A 21,315-nucleotide genomic window follows, 5' to 3' on the forward strand; every position below is an offset into this window, starting at 1 on the left:
ACAGTAATTGTTGTTTCCAACTAGTGTGCTGGTAAAGTAAGGTTTATGGCTACCGACCTAGAAATGTTCACTTCGAGGTTGAAGACACTTAATTTGTGTGCAGGGCAAATGCTGGCTGGATGCTAGCTGCACTTCACAATGAATCGGGTCCAAGTGGACGCTAAAATATTGATCACAAGTCTAAATTTACCTTTCCCTATCGATACAGCAACAATGAAGGCATTTTAACTTTTTTGGGCAAATGGTTTCATAGTGAGGGATAACAGTTGTGGTAAAAGGTGGGACCGTGTCCACGTTTTACTTACTCACCAGTACCCTTATTGTGTTCCTTTATCCATTTTCATTTTGATCGTGGGGAGGGCATAATCTTTATTGTTTGCAAAAGTTCAAGACTAAGGGCCTGACTTAGATCTCAGCGGAGGGGTTACTCCGTCGCAATAATGACGGATATTACGTCTGCCAAAATCTCAATACCATAGAAAACAATGGTATTTAGATTTCGGCAAATGGGATATCCGTCACTGTTGTGACGGGGTAACCCCTCTGGCGAGCTCTAAATCAGGCCCTAAATGTTTTCACCCAATTCTAAATCATAAAGTCTAGCTTAGAAGGTTGAATTAAAAGGGTCATAAACAGTAGTTCAGGACGTAGGACCTTTGATTGGTTTCAAAGTAACAGATATAGCTCCCTTTATCAATGAAGTTGTTCTGTATATGTGAGCTGAATAATTAAGCAAGCTGTATTAACACCAAAAGTACAATGGAGGGGATGCTTTATAGAAAGCGGAAATTAAGCCTTCCAGACATGGAGCCATGGACAACTAATGAGAGTTTGCAGCCTTCATCATTACATTTTGAACTGGGACTTCTAATGATTGTATTTGCAAGACATTTTGGGCCAGATGTAGCAAGGCATTAGCGCCTCGCAAATGGCAAAAAACGCCGTTTGCGAGGCGCTAATGGCCGCACGCGATGCAGAAACACTTTTTGCGAGTCGGAACTAACTCGCAAAATGCGTTTCAGACTCGCAAATAGGAAGGGGTGTTCCATTCCTATTTGCGACTCGCACCGCGATGTAAGTTGATTTGCGACCGCGAAAGCAGTCGCAAATCAACTCGCAGTTACCATCCACTTGAAGTGGATGGTAACTCATTCGCAAACGGGAAGGGGTCCCCAGGGGACCCCTTCCCCTTTGTGAATGATCACAAAATTATTTTTTCAGAGCAGGCAGTGGTCCTATGGACCACTGCCTACTCTGAAAAAAACCGAAACAAAAGGTTTCGGTATTTCTTTCTATGTGCAGCTCATTTTCCTTTAAGGAAAACGGGCTGCAGATAGAAAAAAAAAACTGCTTTATTTAAAAGCAGTCACGGACATGGTGGTCTGCTGTCTCCAGCAGGCCACCATCCCCGTGAGTGCCCAGACTCGCTGTGGGGTCGCAAACTGCGATCCACCTCATTAATATTAATGAGGTGGGTCTTTGCGATCCCATAGTGAGTCGAAGAAGGTGTCTGAGACATCTTTCTGCATAGCAAATTGCAAGTCGCAATTTGCTGTCTACCTACATCTGGCCCTTTATGCCTTGTCATGTTCGTATGGGAGTTGTGAGTCTTTCTGACTAAAAAAACTCGGCAGAATGTTTTAAATTACTCAAGCTACTTATTGTTTTAGCAGTTATGCCTCCCTTCTTCATCTACAATAATGTGCACTTTATGCACTGATATGCATTTTAGGTTTGGGAGAGCACATTCTGCATCTTTAGTGAAAAATAAAATAGTGGGCAATGTGTAGCAGAAGACTACAAATCTGTCCCCAAATGATAATTTCTCCAAACTGTTTAAGCTTAGCACTTTTGTGCTGTGATTTTCACTTATACTCCAGCAGCTATTCTCTCCTTTGAGAAATGCATCAACAGCATTCAGGTGTTTAGTCACTACTGCTTTAAGGGCATCCCATAGTGTGTCTTGACCTCATACCCATTTTCTCTCAGATGCTTTATGCACTTTACAATGTCAGTCTTCTTGAAGAAAATGGGTGGCAAAATGTACCCAGAGTCACACTGCTGGACTGCGATCCTGTAGAGTTATTATGCCGACAGGCTGTCTCTCATAAGGGTGCTTATTAAGATTAATTTGATCCACAGGTTTGGCAGCCAGGAAAGGAGCAACTGTACACTCTTGAATGGCAATGATCCAGTAGTCACAGTAGGCTCAAACATTGTTTGCATTGCTGGGAGAATTAATATGCTTCTTCTATTCTACCTACCATTCAGTCTCCGAGCCTATCCATCACCATGTGAAGTCTTCTCATTTATCGTTTCACCCTCAAGGAAATGGAATGGCTACTACAGTTAGATCATCAAGTTAATGAGTATTTTGAGGAGAACTTTATGTGTAGCCATGTTACATAACACATACTTTGGTGACCTATCTATGCAAATCGAGTAAGGGGGTCTCCTAAAGAATCCCCTTGTCCACACACCATTTAAAATGTCAACATTGCTCATGTTTTAGTGAGTGGCTTAGTTTTTTTCCTCACTTTTGAGCATCCCTAATTTTGCTCTGCAGGTGGAAAAAGGGGGAATATAACCCCTTAAGGTGAAGGGAAAGAGTTAGGATTCAATGTTTGAGTGAAGAAAACTGAAGAATAAATTGGGACTAAAGGTTAGTTCACACCAAATGATACAAACTAATGCCCATTTAAACAGAAACTGACAATTCTAAACTATACACAAACTCTAACATACATTTTCACATACAATCTAAGGTGTACCGTCAACGCTTTAAAGGGGTTGTTGAAAATGAGAGGGAAAACATTGGGTGGTGGGTCTATATTTATAAGTTAGAATCTCTTTTATGGGTTGTTTTAAAACACATAATTACTTCCCACACAATGGCTGCAACATGATGACAGCCTTGATAAAGCATTGCAATTTCCATCTTATGTGACAATTTATTGTTCTCTTTTTTAATTTTATTGAGTAGGCAATGCTGGTACAGGATCATATATATATTTTGGGCACACCTTTTTCTATAAAGGGATAAATAGTTTTCTGCAATTGTAAGACACAGCTTCTGGGAGATTCCTAAGTGTTTCCGTCTGTTATATTTTCCGGCAATATACCTGAATAACTGTTCTAATGCAACACCAGGCTCAATTTCCTTGGATGGGGAAATATATATCAATCACCATTTTCTCCACCCCTGATAAAGAGGATCAGGCTTACTCTCCTGTGGCAATTTGGGACTCATGTCACATTTTATCAATGTTGCGTATTTGCTTGACTGTAGACTATGTATCTATTTCTAAGACACTACATAACACATACATTTTGTTAGGTAATTACCTAGCAAGCATGGTTCCTCAGCTTAATGAAGTTCTACCCTATACATATTTAGAGATTACCATCTTTTTCCGATGCTTTACACTGACCTGGAAAAGTGATTTTAGCATCCGATCTTTGTTGTAGCAACAGTTTATTTTCATTGTTGAACAGGAAAACACTGAAGGCCCGGTGCAATAAACCTGAAATATAATGTAGATTCATAAAGTTACTGGAACGTTTTTAAAGACATTATTGTAGCCATGCAAATCTTTGAATAATTTTCACTTTAAATAAAGTGAAAGACATCATTAGAAAGTAGGAATCTAGAGATAATTCAAATCATGGCTTACCTGGCAAACAGAAGCTCAAATTATTCAACTTACATTATTTACAGTCTCTGCTTATCTAGCTAGAGTTAAAGACTGGCCCAAATGTTGAGCTCTCACTCACCATGACTGTAGCAACAAAAGGTAAATGATCTGACAAATACTATTTAATCATTAGGATACAAATCTTACTTTTTCTTCTGTTTTATAAATTATTTAAGTAGCTCCAAAGTGCAGCAGAGGACTGTAGCAGGAATGTCCCCAACTTTTCCATTGACCTCCAGTTTTACTGATAAAAATATACTGCATAAAAATGATAATGAGTGGAAATCGGATTTTGGCAAACTTGTATTATTTGCATATCAGCAAGTACAGTATTATCATTTGGTTAGATCCCATTAAAATCTTTGTTGTCATCTCAATTCAGAATTACAAAAAAAGTGCTTTCCTAACTACTAAAATATATTTTGAAGTATTTGTACAGTTAATATACAAGAGGTTTACATGATGTGTGTCCAACTTCACTTTACAAAAGCCTCCAACATTGCAATCAGAGAAAGGAAAGAAAACACCATTCTCCAGGATAAAATAATCAGCAGTTTGGAAGAAGACATAAGCTGGCATTTTACCTTGTTCTTTGAAGCACAGCAAAAGGCACACTTTACAGGCATCTTTATTGCTCATCCACTTTCTAAATGAACAGAACATATGTTCTTTGTCTGCTCAAGCTCTTGCTAGACCCAGCCAGCAGGCCCTAAAAACAGCTCGCCCTGTGGCCAATCCCCCAAAGGCAGTCACAACCTGGGTGTGGGGCATGAAGCTCCCCGGGCCAATTTCTTCCTCAGGAACCCCATCGTCTGAGGCCTGCCATCTTTTTTTTTCTACGGAAGGGGGTATGTGGCCCCCTCCCCGAGGTGTATTTGGCCCCAGGGTCCCATTGCTTAAATTATGGGGGAGGGGAGACACAGTCCCCCACCCAGGCCGGTTTTGGCCCCAAAGACCCCACCTATGGGGCCTGGCTAGTATGTGGAGGGGCAGGGGGGCACATGAACAAACAAACACCCAAGAACTCCAGTGTTATACACTGTTCCTAAGATTCATAAGGAAACTCATAATACAAGGAGGAAGAGAAGCTGAGAAACTAAATGTGAAATTCTAAGAAATAACGGAGCATAAAGGTCTAAGTTTGAAGTGAAAATCAAGGTATTCCAACAGTCACAGATGCAACAGGACAAACGCTGCCGACTTCAATCTGTGCTAATACATTCATGCATAGTAACACTATGCTTCTATCTGTTCTATTGGTTTTTTTGTAGGCTGACCCCAAGCATTTTAAGGATGTCGACTTCAGGCAAGCGACACACTAATATCTGAAGTCACAAGCATGGTGATCTCTTTGGTACAGGGGTTCTGATTGCATGTACGTCGTAGTACAGCCTGTATACATCGGAATTTCTTTGGTGTGTGGATATGTGTGAAACTCTTAATGCTACATACCTCCTCTTTAAAGGCCTGATAATCTGGTTGCATGTACGCTGTAGTACAGTCTGTATACCTTGGAGTTCCTCTGGGGTCTAGATCTGTGCGAAATTCTTTGAGGCCACAACTCCACTTTTTTAAGGGTCTTTTAATCTAGTAACACGGAGGTGTAGTTTGATAAAGAGATCTTTTTACCAGACGTGGGCGGACAGCAAATTGAATATGTTTATACGCATTCTTTCCCTCCACTTTTATGTCTGTATCACATTTAGAGAGAGTCTAGACATGGTAAATGGTAATATGCCCCGATGATGATCTCCTTTAAAAAAAACTAAAAAACAAAAAAAAAACTGTACCTGTATGTTCATTGAGGTCGAAACAAGTCAGTGGATTCTGCATTGAGAACTGTGGGGTGGCCCTTCCCGCACCCAACTGAAACTTGTAACATGAGTTCTTGAAGAATGGGTGGACTGAGGCAATAGGGAATCGGACTACAAAACATATTTATCTCCTCAGTATGCTATTTGGGACTTCATATATTTTTAACAAGCTAACCCTAAGAGCATTCCAAAAGGTTGCTTTATTGATTTCTAGTATCATAACGTTCTGGACTAATGTGAAAAAAAGGAGAAAAAAAAAAGAATGTGAAATCTTTCTATTAGTTACAACATACTGTTGACCTTATGTAATTAATTTACTTGTGCAGGGGATTTTTGTTTCATTTTCCAATACTGCTTTTCATTACGAATGTAACTTGCTGTAAGAGGAGTTCATTCTGAGTAATGTGATAAATGAAACTGCTGTGTGAGACATGAATAATATATGAGTTATGATCACACACAGGATTAATGTGCTGACTTGTGGATTTTGACTATTTTAATGGATAGCTGGTGGGGGTCTCTGTATGTTAGTTTATGATTGATCCCTCCCCCACTCTGGCTTTACAGGATCAAACCCTATTACTCTTCATGGGGAAAATGTAACTGAGACTTAGCTGTATTACTGGTTTGTGTACCCTTGTGTCACTCATGGTGTTGCTTGGGCAATGCAATACTTAAATCAGATTTACAAAGGAATGAAAGGTCACCATGAGTGGTCCTGGGTTGATTGATAAATCAGGAGAAACGCAAGGCAGCACAATTTGTTGTTTTACATTACTCTGTTCACCATAATCAACACTGCTGCTAAATTTCAAATATATTCATATGCCACACCACTGCATCCACTCCACTAGTTGCTATTCCACTGTTCGTCACTCCACTCAACACCTCTCCACTGTATGAGGTTCGACTCTATGCTATTTCAATCTACCCTATGCCACTCCAGTCTAAATCATTCCATTGTATGCCACTTGACTGACACTACTCCACTATTCCACTCTTTGCCATTTTACTGTATGCCACTTGACTCTATGCTATTTCACTGTATGCCATTCAACTCTACCCCACTCAATTCTATGCTATTCTATTCCATTAGACCCCACTCCACTGTATGCCATTACACTCTACCCCCATTCCAGTGTATACCACTCGTCTACACCACTTCACTGTAGGCTACTCCACTACATGCTGTTCCAGTCTATGCTACTCTACACCACTCTACTCTAAGCTAAGCTATTCTACTGTATGCCAGTCCACTATACGCTACTCCACTCTACGCCACTCCAGTGTACACCACTGCACTCTTCGCAGCTCCATTGTACACTAGTCCACTGGATGGCACCCCACTATATGATATTTCACTCCACCAACTGTAGAATACTTCAGTCTACACCATGCCACGGTATGCCACTACATTCCACGCTATTTCACTCTATGCCACTCCACGCTATTCCACTGTAAGCCACTCCATTACACTGTATGCATCTTCAATCATTGCCCCTCTACTGTATGGTACTTTACTCTACCACACTCCACTCTATGCTATTACACTCTACCCCGCCCCACAATACACCACTCCAGTCTGAACCACTCCACTCAGCGTATACTGTAGTAGCGTAATTACACTCAATGCCACTCAACTCAACGCCACTTCAGTCTACACTATTCCACTTTACGCCACTCCACACCACTCCTGTATATTCTCCTCCACTCTATATAACTACACTCTACAAAACTTCACTGACCTTTACTAAATTCTACTCCACTCTATCCTTGTACACTCAACTGTCCAAATTTGCACTCGACTCAATGCCCTTACACTCTATTGTACAACACTCTACTCCACTTTAAACAGGTTCCAACATGGTAGGACACAGCACTCCACTCTACGGAATGAAACACGACTCCAATTTATAACAGTTTCCCCAACTCTACCCTTCGCCACTTCAATGTATGCCACCCCCCCTTTAAGCTAATCCACTGTACCCTACTCCACTCAAGTGCAACCCACTCCACTCAACGCTATTTCACTCTATGCAACTCCACCCTTATACAGTACAGTATCCTGTACAGTATTCCATTGTACACTATTCAATTGTATGCTATTCTACTTTACGGTAATCCACTCCACAACATCACAGTGTACGCAGCTCCGTTGTATGACACTCTCTTCCACTCTACATACCTCCACTCTATAAAAAAGTCTACCACACTTAATGGCACTCTAAGACATTCTATTCCACTCTATCCCCATACACTCAGCTGTTCAACTCTATACTTCACACTAAGCCTGTACACTCTAATGTACAACACTATTCTGCTACACCACACTTTGATATGACACAGTACTCCACTCTACTGTATGAGGCCCCACCCCACTCCAATTTATAACAGTTTACTGCCTACACTACTCCAGTACATTCCACTCCAAGCCACTACATTCTACGACACACCAATACAATCTATTGTACTTTATTCCAAACTATACCACTCCATTGAAAAATACTTTACCTCACTCTATGCTACTATACAACAATCCACTCTATGTAACTCCACTGTTTCATACACTTCTGTACTCTATTCAACTCCTCAGCACTGTGCTACGTGCCACTCTCTGACACTTTACTCCAGTCTAAACCCCTTTACTCCACTGTAAAAGACTGTACTAAACTGCACGCCACTGTACAACACTCTACTTCACCATACTCTAGTGCAGTACACAACACTGTAAGCAACTCTCTGTACGTCACTGCAACCCATATTACTCCACTCTATTGACAAGGTACTCCCCTGTACACCATTCCACACCATTCAATGCCATTGCACTCTATAAAACTGTATGCCAATCTACTGTACCACACTCTACAACACTGTACACCACTCCATAAAAAGAATTACTAGGTTACTCTACATCACTAACGAATATTGTATGCCACCCCACTACACTCTCCTACAACACAACACTCCAATTTATTACACTTTACTCTACTGTATACTATGCCAATCCAATATAATGCACTCCAAGCCAATATAGCCTACAACACACCACTTCACTCTATGACATTTTACTCCACTCTACACTACCCCACTCCAGTATGCTCCACTCCACTATACTCCACTCTTCTACACTTTATCTCACTCTAAGCCATTTTCCAACATTCTACTCCACTGTATGCAACTCCACTCTACAACACTGTACTACACACTATGCCCAGCTACTCTACATCACGGAACTACACGCCACTCGGCTTCTCTCTATGATACGACAGCCACTCCACTATATGGCACGGTACTCCTCCACTGTACTTTAATACACTCTACTTGACGATACTCCACTCTATGACACTCTAATTCATACAAATACACTCTAAAACATTCTACTCCACCCTACTGTCATCTTATTAGCAAGCTGAAAAGAGTGTCTAACAAGGTCCTCTACCTATAATATTTTGAAGGTGGTGGATGAATTGTAAATGAAAGTTCTAACTATAAAACTTTAGAATTTTTTTAAGCTTGTGTAGTTTAAAATTGGCTTGTGTAGGGGAAAAAGTTTTTCTAACTATAACTAAGCTTTAACTTTTGTTTGTTTAGTTGAATATATATATATCTATGTGATATGTCTACTGTGCAAACCTAGCTAAAACGCAGTGCAGCATGGCACATATATGTCTAAGTCAAGCAAGTGATTGAAGAGGTATTTGGTTTGTGGACGGTTAATACACTGATGTAGTGTTCTTTACAGAGGTGATTCTTCCATTCTTTCTAAAATTAAAGAAGCTTTGGGGTGGTACTGATGGGCTGTGGGGATCTTGTTCTAGATTCTGGGTGCACAGATTAAAAAGGTCAGCTGTCTTATTTTTTCCTTTTTTTTACACTATTTAGTCAACATTCTGATTGTGCCGCGGCTACGAGTGTGTCAAGAACCACCTAATGGCGAGCTAGTCTGCAAGGATCATAGAGTGAGGCATTACCACTATCCAGATGAAAGAGTACGAAGGTTTGAACAGCAGTTCTGAATTTGATTTCAGATAGAAAATATTTCACTTTCTTTAGAAAAGAGAGCTGATACCAGGCCGTATTAGTTCTTCGGCAATGTTTTCCTTGTGGGTGAGGTTGATGTTTAGGGTGAATCCAAATGACATGGTATTCCGGCAGAAAGTTGAGGTTGGAAGCCGCCATAGGTCATGTCACTAAGCTAGATTTGTACTGTTTCTTGTTTGTTGTTCTTGGCAAAGAACAGGAATTATGTGTTGGTGAAGTTTCAGTTAGGCGCCCGAATACAGAGGTCTGGATGATGTGTGTAAGGAAATGCCTCCTTGGCATGGTTGCCCCCTGACTTTTTGCCTTTGCTGATGCTATGTTTACAATTGAAAGTGTGCTGAGGCCTGCTAACCAGGCCCCAGCACCAGTGTTCTTTCCCTAACCTGTACTTTTGTATCCACAATTGGCAGACCCTGGCATCCAGATAAGTCCCTTGTAACTGGTACTTCTAGTACCAAGGGCCCTGATGCCAAGGAAGGTCTCTAAGGGCTGCAGCATGTCTTATGCCACCCTGGAGACCTCTCACTCAGCACAGACACACTGCTTGCCAGCTTGTGTGTGCTAGTGAGGACAAAACGAGTAAGTCGACATGGCACTCCCCTCAGGGTGCCATGCCAGCCTCTCACTGCCTATGCAGTATAGGTAAGACACCCCTCTAGCAGGCCTTACAGCCCTAAGGCAGGGTGCACTATACCATAGGTGAGGGTACCAGTGCATGAGCATGGTACCCCTACAGTGTCTAAACAAAACCTTAGACATTGTAAGTGCAGGGTAGCCATAAGAGTATATGGTCTGGGAGTCTGTCAAACACGAACTCCACAGCACCATAATGGCTACACTGAAAACTGGGAAGTTTGGTATCAAACTTCTCAGCACAATAAATGCACACTGATGCCAGTGTACATTTTATTGCAAAATACACCCCAGAGGGCACCTTAGAGGTGCCCCCTGAAACTTAACCGACTGTCTGTGTAGGCTGACTAGTTCCAGCAGCCTGCCACACTAGAGACATGTTGCTGGCCCCATGGGGAGAGTGCCTTTGTCACTCTGAGGCCAGTAACAAAGCCTGCACTGGGTGGAGATGCTAACACCTCCCCCAGGCAGGAGCTGTAACACCTGGCGGTGAGCCTCAAAGGCTCACCCCTTTGTCACAGCCCAGCAGGGCACTCCAGCTTAGTGGAGTTGCCCGCCCCCTCCGGCCACGGCCCCCACTTTTGGCGGCAAGGCTGGAGGGAACAAAGAAAGCAACAAGGAGGAGTCACTGGCCAGTCAGGACAGCCCCTAAGGTGTCCTGAGCTGAAGTGACTCTAACTTTTAGAAATCCTCCATCTTGCAGATGGAGGATTCCCCCAATAGGGTTAGGATTGTGACCCCCTCCCCTTGGGAAGAGGCACAAAGAGGGTGTACCCACCCTCAGGGCTAGTAGCCATTGGCTACTAACCCCCCAGACCTAAACACGCCCTTAAATTTAGTATTTAAGGGCTACCCTGAACCCTAGAAAAGTAGATTCCTGCAAACTACAAGAAGAAGGACTGCCTAGCTGAAAACCCCTGCAGAGGAAGACCAGAAGACGACAACTGCCTTGGCTCCAGAAACTCACCGGCCTGTCTCCTGCCTTCCAAAGAACTCTGCTCCAGCGACGCCTTCCAAGGGACCAGCGACCTCTGAATCCTCTGAGGACTGCCCTGCTTCGAAAAAGACAAGAAACTCCCGAGGACAGCGGACCTGCTCCAAAAAGACTGCAACTTTGTTTCAAGGAGCAGCTTTAAAGACCCTGCAATCTCCCCGCAAGAAGCGTGAGACTTGCAACACTGCACCCGGCGACCCCGACTCGGCTGGTGGAGAACCAACACCTCAGGGAGGACCCCCGGACTACTCTACGACTGTGAGTACCAAAACCTGTCCCCCCTGAGCCCCCACAGCGCCGCCTGCAGAGGGAATCCCGAGGCTTCCCCTGACCGCGACTCTCTGAAACCTAAGTCCCGACGCCTGGAAAAGACCCTGCACCCGCAGCCCCCAGGACCTGAAGGACCGGACTTTCACTGCAGAAGTGACCCCCAGGAGTCCCTCTCCCTTGCCCAAGTGGAGGTTTCCCCGAGGAACCCCCCCCTTGCCTGCCTGCAGCGCTGAAGAGATCCGTTGATCTCTCATAGACTAACATTGCAAACCCGACGCTTGTTTCTACACTGCACCCGGCAGCCCCCGCGCTGCTGAGGGTGAAATTTCTGTGTGGGCTTGTGTCCCCCCCGGTGCCCTACAAAACCCCCCTGGTCTGCCCTCCGAAGACGCGGGTACTTACCTGCAAGCAGACCGGAACCGGGGCACCCCCTTCTCTCCATTCTAGCCTATGCGTTTTGGGCACCACTTTGAACTCTGCACCTGACCGGCCCTGAGCTGCTGGTGTGGTGACTTTGGGGTTGCTCTGAACCCCCAACGGTGGGCTACCTTGGACCAAGAACTGAACCCTGTGTCTTACTTACCTGGTAAAACTAACAAAAACTTACCTCCCCCAGGAACTGTGAAAATTGCACTAAGTGTCCACTTTTAAAGTAGCTATTTGTCAATAACTTGAAAAGTATACATGCAATTGAAATGATTCAAAGTTCCTAATGTACTTACCTGCAATACCTTTCAAACAAGATATTACATGTTAAATTTGAACCTGTGGTTCTTAAAATAAACTAAGAAAAGATATTTTTCTATAACAAAACCTATTGGCTGGATTTGTCTCTGAGTGTGTGTACCTCATTTATTGTCTATGTGTATGTACAACAAATGCTTAACACTACTCCTTGGATAAGCCTACTGCTCGACCACACTACCACAAAATAGAGCATTAGTATTATCTATTTTTACCACTATTTTACCTCTAAGGGGAACCCTTGGACTCTGTGCATGCTATTCCTTACTTTGAAATAGCACATACAGAGCCAACTTCCTACATTGGTGGATCAGCGGTGGGGTACAAGACTTTGCATTTGCTGGACTACTCAGCCAATACCTGATCACACGACAAATTCCAAAATTGTCATTAGAAATTGATTTTTGCAATTTGAAAAGTTTTCTAAATTCTTAAAAGACCTGCTAGGGCCTTGTGTTAGATCCTGTTTAGCATTTCTTTTAGAGTTTAAAAGTTTGTAAAAGTTTGAATTAGATTCTAGAACCAGTTGTAGATTCTTAAAAAGTATTCCAACTTTTAGAAGCAAAATGTCTAGCACAGATGTGACTGTGGTGGAACTCGACACCACACCTTACCTCCATCTTAAGATGAGGGAGCTAAGGTCACTCTGTAAAATAAAGAAAATAACAATGGGCCCCAAACCTACCAAAATACAGCTCCAGGAGCTTTTGGCAGAGTTTGAAAAGGCCAACCCCTCGGAGGGTGGCAACTCAGAGGAAGAGGATAGTGACTTGGAGGAAAATTCCCCCCTACCAGTCCTATCTAGGGAGAACAGGGTCTCTCAAACCCTGACTCCAAAAATAATAGTCAGAGATGCTGGTTCCCTCACAGGAGAGACCAACACCTCTGAAATCACTGAGGATAACTCCAGTGAAGAGGACATCCAGTTAGCCAGGATGGCCAAAAGATTGGCTTTGGAAAGACAGATCCTAGCCATAGAGAGGGAAAGACAAGAGATGGGCCTAGGACCCATCAATGGTGGCAGCAACATAAATAGGGTCAGAGATTCTCCTGACATGTTGAAAATCCCTAAAGGGATTGTAACTAAATATGAAGATGGTGATGACATCACCAAATGGTTCACAGCTTTTGAGAGGGCTTGTGTAACCAGAAAAGTGAACAGATCTCACTGGGGTGCTCTCCTTTGGGAAATGTTCACAGGAAAGTGTAGGGATAGACTCCTCACACTCTCTGGACAAGATGCAGAATCTTATGACCTCATGAAGGGTACCCTGATTGAGGGCTTTGGATTCTCCACTGAGGAGTATAGGATTAGATTCAGGGGGGCTCAAAAATCCTCGAGCCAGACCTGGGTTGACTTTGTAGACTACTCAGTAAAAACACTAGATGGTTGGATTCAAGGCAGTGGTGTAAGTAATTATGATGGGCTGTACAATTTATTTGTGAAAGAACACCTGTTAAGTAATTGTTTCAATGATAAACTGCATCAGCATCTGGTAGACCTAGGACCAATTTCTCCCCAAGAATTGGGAAAGAAGGCGGACCATTGGGTCAAGACTAGGGTGTCCAAAACTTCCACAGGGGGTGACCAAAAGAAAGGGGTCACAAAACCTCCCCAGGGGAAAGGTGGTGAGACAGACAAAAATAAAAATAGTCAAGAGTCTTCTAAAGGCCCCCAAAAACCTGCACAGGAGGGTGGGCCCAGAGCCTCTTCACAAAACAATCCTGGGTACAAGGGTAAAAACTTTGATCCCAAAAAGGCCTGGTGTCGAAACTGTAGTCAGTCTGGACACCAAACTGGAGACAAGGCCTGTCCCAAGAAAAGTTCCACTCCAAACTCCAATCCAGGTAACACTGGAATGGCTAGTTTCCAAGTGGGATCAACAGTGTGCCCAGAGCAAATCAGGGTCCACACTGAAGCTACTCTAGTCTCTGAGGGTGGGGTGGATTTAGCCACACTAGCTGCCTGGCCTCCTAACATGCAAAAATACAGGCAGCAGCTCTTTATTAATGGGACAAGTGTAGAGGGCCTGAGGGATACAGGTGCCAGTGTCACCATGGTGACAGAGAAACTGGTTTCCCCTGGCCAATACCTGACTGGAAAAACTTATACAGTCACCAATGCTGACAATCAAACTAAAGCACATCCCATGGCAATGGTAACTTTAGAATGGGGAGGGGTCAATGGCCTGAAACAGGTGGTGGTCTCCTCAAACATCCCAGTAGACTGTCTGCTTGGAAATGACCTGGAGTCCTCAGCATGGGCTGAGGTAGAACTAAAAACCCATGCAGCCATGCTGGGTATCCCTGAACTGGTGTGTGTAAAAACAAGAGCACAATGCAAGGCACAGGGTGAAAAAGTAGAGCTGGAGTCTGGAAAAATGGCCCAGCCTACCAAGAGAAAAGGAAAGTCAGTTGGGAAACCAACTGCAACACAGTCAGAAAAAGGGAACCTCTCTTCTCAGGAAGAAGTTCTGCCCTCTGAGGGAACTGAGCCTTTGGAGCTTGAACCTTATCAGGTTGAGCTCTTAGGCCCAGGGGGACCCTCAAGGGAGGAGCTGTGTAAGGGACAAGAAACCTGTCCCTCTCTTGAAGGCCTTAGGCAGCAAGCTGCTGAAGAGTCCAAGGGCAAGAAAAATGGAACACATAGGGTCTATTGGGAAGATGGACTCCTGTACACTGAGGCCAGAGACCCCAAACCTGGTGCCACTAGGAGAGTGGTAGTGCCTCAGTCGTTCAGAGAGTTTATTCTGACCTTAGCCCATGATATTCCCCTTGCTGGGCATTTGGGACAAACCAAGACGTGGGAGAGGTTAGTCAACCACTTCTACTGGCCCAATATGTCCCAGAAGGTTAAGGAGTTTTGCCTCTCCTGCCCCACCTGTCAATCCAGTGGTAAGACAGGTGGGCACCCAAAGGCCCCCCTCATTCCACTTCCAGTGGTGGGGGTCCCCTTTGAAAGAGTGGGTGTGGACATAGTTGGTCCACTGGAACCTCCCACAGCCTCAGGAAATATGTACATCCTAGTAGTAGTGGATCATGCTACTAGGTATCCTGAAGCTATTCCCCTTAGGTCGACTACTGCCCCTGCAGTAGCCAAGGCCCTCATTGGTATCTTTACCAGAGTGGGTTTCCCTAAGGAGGTGGTGTCTGACAGAGGTACCAACTTCATGTCAGCATACCTAAAACACATGTGGAATGAGTGTGGAGTGACTTACAAATTCACTACACCATACCATCCACAAACTAATGGCTTGGTTGAGAGATTCAACAAGACATTAAAAGGCATGATCATGGGGCTCCCAGAAAAACTCAAAAGGAGATGGGATGTCCTCTTGCCATGTCTGCTTTTTGCTTACAGAGAGGTGCCACAGAAGGGAGTAGGATTCTCACCCTTTGAACTTCTGTTTGGTCATCCTGTAAGGGGACCACTTGCTCTTGTTAAAGAAGGCTGGGAGAGACCTCTTCATGAGCCTAAACAAGACATAGTGGACTATGTACTTGGCCTTCGCTCTAGAATGGCAGAGTACATGGAAAAGGCAACCAAAAACCTTGAGGCCAGCCAACAGCTCCAGAAGTTTTGGTATGACCAAAAGGCTGCACTGGTTGAGTTCCAACCAGGGCAGAAAGTCTGGGTTCTGGAGCCTGTGGCTCCCAGGGCACTCCAGGACAAATGGAGTGGCCCTTACCCAGTGCTAGAAAGGAAGAGTCAGGTCACCTACCTGGTGGACCTGGGCACAAGCAGGAGCCCCAAGAGGGTGATCCATGTGAACCGCCTTAAGCTCTTCCATGACAGGGCTGATGTGAATCTGTTGATGGTAACAGATGAGGATCAGGAGGCAGAGAGTGAACCTCTCCCTGATCTTCTGTCATCAGACCCAAAAGATGGCACAGTAGACGGAGTGATCTACTCAGACACCCTCTCTGGCCAACAGCAAGCTGATTGTAGGAGAGTCCTACAACAGTTTCCTGAACTCTTCTCCTTAACCCCTGGTCAGACACACCTGTGTACCCATGATGTGGACACAGGAGACAGCATGCCTGTCAAAAACAAAATCTTTAGACAGTCTGACCATGTTAAGGAAAGCATCAAGGTGGAAGTCCACAAGATGCTAGAATTGGGAGTAATTGAGCGCTCTGACAGCCCCTGGGCTAGCCCAGTGGTCTTAGTCCCCAAACCTCATACCAAAAATGGAAAGAAAGAGATGAGGTTTTGTGTGGATTACAGAGGGCTCAATTCTGTCACCAAGACAGATGCTCATCCAATTCCTAGAGCTGATGAGCTCATAGATAAATTAGGTCCTGCCAAATTCTTAAGTACCTTTGACTTGACAGCAGGGTACTGGCAAATAAAAATGGCACCTGGAGCAAAAGAGAAAACAGCATTCTCCACACCTGATGGGCATTATCAGTTTACTGGTATGCCCTTTGGTTTAAAGAATGCCCCTGCCACCTTCCAAAGGTTGGTGAATCAAGTCCTTGCTGGCTTGGAGTCCTTTAGCACAGCGTATCTTGATGATATTGCTGTCTTTAGCTCCACCTGGCAGGATCACCTGGTCCACCTGAAGAAGGTTTTGAAGGCTCTGCAATCTGCAGGCCTCTCTATCAAGACATCCAAATGCCAGATAGGGCAGGGAACTGTGGTTTACTTGGGCCACCTTGTAGGTGGAGGCCACGTTCAGCCACTCCAACCCAAGATCCAGACTATTCTGGACTGGGTAGCTCCAAAAACCCAGACTCAAGTCAGGGCATTCCTTGGCTTGACTGGGTATTGCAGGAGGTTTGTGAAGGGATATGGATCCATTGTGACAGCCCTCACTGAACTCACCTCCAAGAAAATGCCCAAGAAAGTGAACTGGACTGTGGAATGCCAACAGGCCTTTGACACCCTGAAACAAGCAATGTGCTCAGCACCAGTTCTAAAAGCTCCAGATTATTCTAAGCAGTTCATTGTGCAGACAGATGCCTCTGAACACGGGATAGGGGCAGTTTTGTCCCAAACAAATGATGATGGCCTTGACCAGCCTGTTGCTTTCATTAGCAGGAGGTTACTCCCCAGGGAGCAGCGTTGGAGTGCCATTGAGAGGGAGGCCTTTGCTGTGGTTTGGTCCCTGAAGAAGCTGAGACCATACCTCTTTGGGACTCACTTCCTAGTTCAAACTGACCACAGACCTCTCAAATGGCTGATGCAAATGAAAGGTGAAAATCCTAAACTGTTGAGGTGGTCCATCTCCCTACAGGGAATGGACTTTATAGTGGAACACAGACCTGGGACTGCCCATGCCAATGCAGATGGCCTTTCCAGGTTCTTCCACTTAGAAAATGAAGACTCTCTTGGGAAAGGTTAGTCTCATCCTCTTTCGTTTGGGGGGGTTTGTGTAAGGAAATGCCTCCTTGGCATGGTTGCCCCCTGACTTTTTGCCTTTGCTGATGCTATGTTTACAATTGAAAGTGTGCTGAGGCCTGCTAACCAGGCCCCAGCACCAGTGTTCTTTCCCTAACCTGTACTTTTGTATCCACAATTGGCAGACCCTGGCATCCAGATAAGTCCCTTGTAACTGGTACTTCTAGTACCAAGGGCCCTGATGCCAAGGAAGGTCTCTAAGGGCTGCAGCATGTCTTATGCCACCCTGGAGACCTCTCACTCAGCACAGACACACTGCTTGCCAGCTTGTGTGTGCTAGTGAGGACAAAACGAGTAAGTCGACATGGCACTCCCCTCAGGGTGCCATGCCAGCCTCTCACTGCCTATGCAGTATAGGTAAGACACCCCTCTAGCAGGCCTTACAGCCCTAAGGCAGGGTGCACTATACCATAGGTGAGGGTACCAGTGCATGAGCATGGTACCCCTACAGTGTCTAAACAAAACCTTAGACATTGTAAGTGCAGGGTAGCCATAAGAGTATATGGTCTGGGAGTCTGTCAAACACGAACTCCACAGCACCATAATGGCTACACTGAAAACTGGGAAGTTTGGTATCAAACTTCTCAGCACAATAAATGCACACTGATGCCAGTGTACATTTTATTGCAAAATACACCCCAGAGGGCACCTTAGAGGTGCCCCCTGAAACTTAACCGACTGTCTGTGTAGGCTGACTAGCTCCAGCAGCCTGCCACACTAGAGACATGTTGCTGGCCCCATGGGGAGAGTGCCTTTGTCACTCTGAGGCCAGTAACAAAGCCTGCACTGGGTGGAGATGCTAACACCTCCCCCAGGCAGGAGCTGTAACACCTGGCGGTGAGCCTCAAAGGCTCACCCCTTTGTCACAGCCCAGCAGGGCACTCCAGCTTAGTGGAGTTGCCCGCCCCCTCCGGCCACGGCCCCCACTTTTGGCGGCAAGGCTGGAGGGAACAAAGAAAGCAACAAGGAGGAGTCACTGGCCAGTCAGGACAGCCCCTAAGGTGTCCTGAGCTGAAGTGACTCTAACTTTTAGAAATCCTCCATCTTGCAGATGGAGGATTCCCCCAATAGGGTTAGGATTGTGACCCCCTCCCCTTGGGAGGAGGCACAAAGAGGGTGTACCCACCCTCAGGGCTAGTAGCCATTGGCTACTAACCCCCCAGACCTAAACACGCCCTTAAATTTAGTATTTAAGGGCTACCCTGAACCCTAGAAAAGTAGATTCCTGCAAACTACAAGAAGAAGGACTGCCTAGCTGAAAACCCCTGCAGAGGAAGACCAGAAGACGACAACTGCCTTGGCTCCAGAAACTCACCGGCCTGTCTCCTGCCTTCCAAAGAACTCTGCTCCAGCGACACCTTCCAAGGGACCAGCGACCTCTGAATCCTCTGAGGACTGCCCTGCTTCGAAAAAGACAAGAAACTCCCGAGGACAGCGGACCTGCTCCAAAAAGACTGCAACTTTGTTTCAAGGAGCAGCTTTAAAGACCCTGCAATCTCCCCGCAAGAAGCGTGAGACTTGCAACACTGCACCCGGCGACCCCGACTCGGCTGGTGGAGAACCAACACCTCAGGGAGGACCCCCGGACTACTCTACGACTGTGAGTACCAAAACCTGTCCCCCCTGAGCCCCCACAGCGCCGCCTGCAGAGGGAATCCCGAGGCTTCCCCTGACCGCGACTCTCTGAAACCTAAGTCCCGACGCCTGGAAAAGACCCTGCACCCGCAGCCCCCAGGACCTGAAGGACCGGACTTTCACTGCAGAAGTGACCCCCAGGAGTCCCTCTCCCTTGCCCAAGTGGAGGTTTCCCCGAGGAACCCCCCCCTTGCCTGCCTGCAGCGCTGAAGAGATCCGTTGATCTCTCATAGACTAACATTGCAAACCCGACGCTTGTTTCTACACTGCACCCGGCCGCCCCCGCGCTGCTGAGGGTGAAATTTCTGTGTGGGCTTGTGTCCCCCCCCGGTGCCCTACAAAACCCCCCTGGTCTGCCCTCCGAAGACACGGGTACTTACCTGCAAGCAGACCGGAACCGGGGCACCCCCTTCTCTCCATTCTAGCCTATGCGTTTTGGGCACCACTTTGAACTCTGCACATGACCGGCCCTGAGCTGCTGGTGTGGTGACTTTGGGGTTGCTCTGAACCCCCAACGGTGGGCTACCTTGGACCAAGAACTGAACCCTGTAAGTGTCTTACTTACCTGGTAAAACTAACAAAAACTTACCTCCCCCAGGAACTGTGAAAATTGCACTAAGTGTCCACTTTTAAAGTAGCTATTTGTCAATAACTTGAAAAGTATACATGCAATTGAAATGATTCAAAGTTCCTAATGTACTTACCTGCAATACCTTTCAAACAAGATATTACATGTTAAATTTGAACCTGTGGTTCTTAAAATAAACTAAGAAAAGATATTTTTCTATAACAAAACCTATTGGCTGGATTTGTCTCTGAGTGTGTGTACCTCATTTATTGTCTATGTGTATGTACAACAAATGCTTAACACTACTCCTTGGATAAGCCTACTGCTCGACCACACTACCACAAAATAGAGCATTAGTATTATCTATTTTTACCACTATTTTACCTCTAAGGGGAACCCTTGGACTCTGTGCATGCTATTCCTTACTTTGAAATAGTACATACAGAGCCAACTTCCTACAATGTGCATGCAATGTTTGAGGCAGTAGATTTCTGAAGCAGAGGCGACTTTCAAGAAGTATTGTGTATCATCAGAACACTTAAGAATTTTGATAATGTGATCTTTAAGTATCAGGTAGGTAAGAATGCCAACAGGGGATTTGTTCATAGAATAATTTGGTACATGAATGTATTAATCATTTACGATGTCCAAGCAAGACATCGCAACTTAAATGAAAAATTATACTCTTGATTTTTTTTAAGGAAAAAAAACCAGCATCCTATAATTTATTTTCCTCAGCCCGTTTTAATGCCTTTATAAAACACCAATATTTGAATGCACATTCATGAAACAGGATTATTTTCTTAGTTGTGGGGGCTAGGGTGAGCTAATTCTTAGTACCACTTGAGTGAGCAGCAATGCAATACAACGCTGGTTAGCCTAGTCTGCACATTACTGTGTGCACTGCAGTATCTGCTCAACACCTGACGTGTTAACTACAAGCATCCCGGAGTACGGGTGAGTGAAATTAGAAGATGGTACTGATACCTGTAATGGTTCAGGCACTTTTACAGACTGGAGGTCTTATGATTTTTATACTTGGGACTGGGTTGGTTTTTGGTATTGTAATCCTGTTTTTCAAGGTGAAGGAAGTTATGCATATTACTGGCTTGTTGACAGTGTTTACGTGCTGGAGGCTATGTGGTTTACTTGCAAGGCTAGATTGCTTTACATAAATTCTATTACATTAACCAGCAGAGCAGTGGTGTGTCACATGCTGGGACTGCGTCAATTACTTGAAATGCAATGGTGCTTTACAGGCTGCTTGTCTAAGTTACTGAACATCCAATGGTGCTTACTGTCAATCTGAATTACTTACAGTGTGATTAGGCCTGGAAGAAACTTTGGATTGAGAATTGCATGACATTTCTCAGAATTTAACATTACGTGGAACATTTTTATAGCAAGCTCACACTTTGCATAAATGATATTCTCCACAGGTAGCATCAAACACTGACCAGAAATACTAGATAGAAGAAAAACACACACACACCAGTTGGGGAGCAGAACAGCTGGAG

General features: G+C 44.9%; 1 protein-coding gene across 2 annotated transcripts in view; it reads right to left on the reverse strand.

The window, feature by feature from the left end:
• The window catches only part of IDI1 (isopentenyl-diphosphate delta isomerase 1), a 72,233-nt gene that overhangs the window by 38,014 nt on the left and 12,904 nt on the right, over window positions 1-21,315 (reverse strand). For both annotated transcript variants that reach the window (XM_069211191.1, XM_069211192.1), the window contains exon 3: window positions 3,432-3,524. In XM_069211191.1, the coding sequence (XP_069067292.1) occupies window positions 3,432-3,524 (93 nt within the window). The remainder of the gene's footprint in view (window positions 1-3,431; window positions 3,525-21,315) is intronic.

The sequence above is a fragment of the Pleurodeles waltl genome, chromosome 10 (genome assembly GCF_031143425.1).
Source record: "Pleurodeles waltl isolate 20211129_DDA chromosome 10, aPleWal1.hap1.20221129, whole genome shotgun sequence".
Classification (NCBI taxonomy): domain Eukaryota; kingdom Metazoa; phylum Chordata; class Amphibia; order Caudata; family Salamandridae; genus Pleurodeles; species Pleurodeles waltl.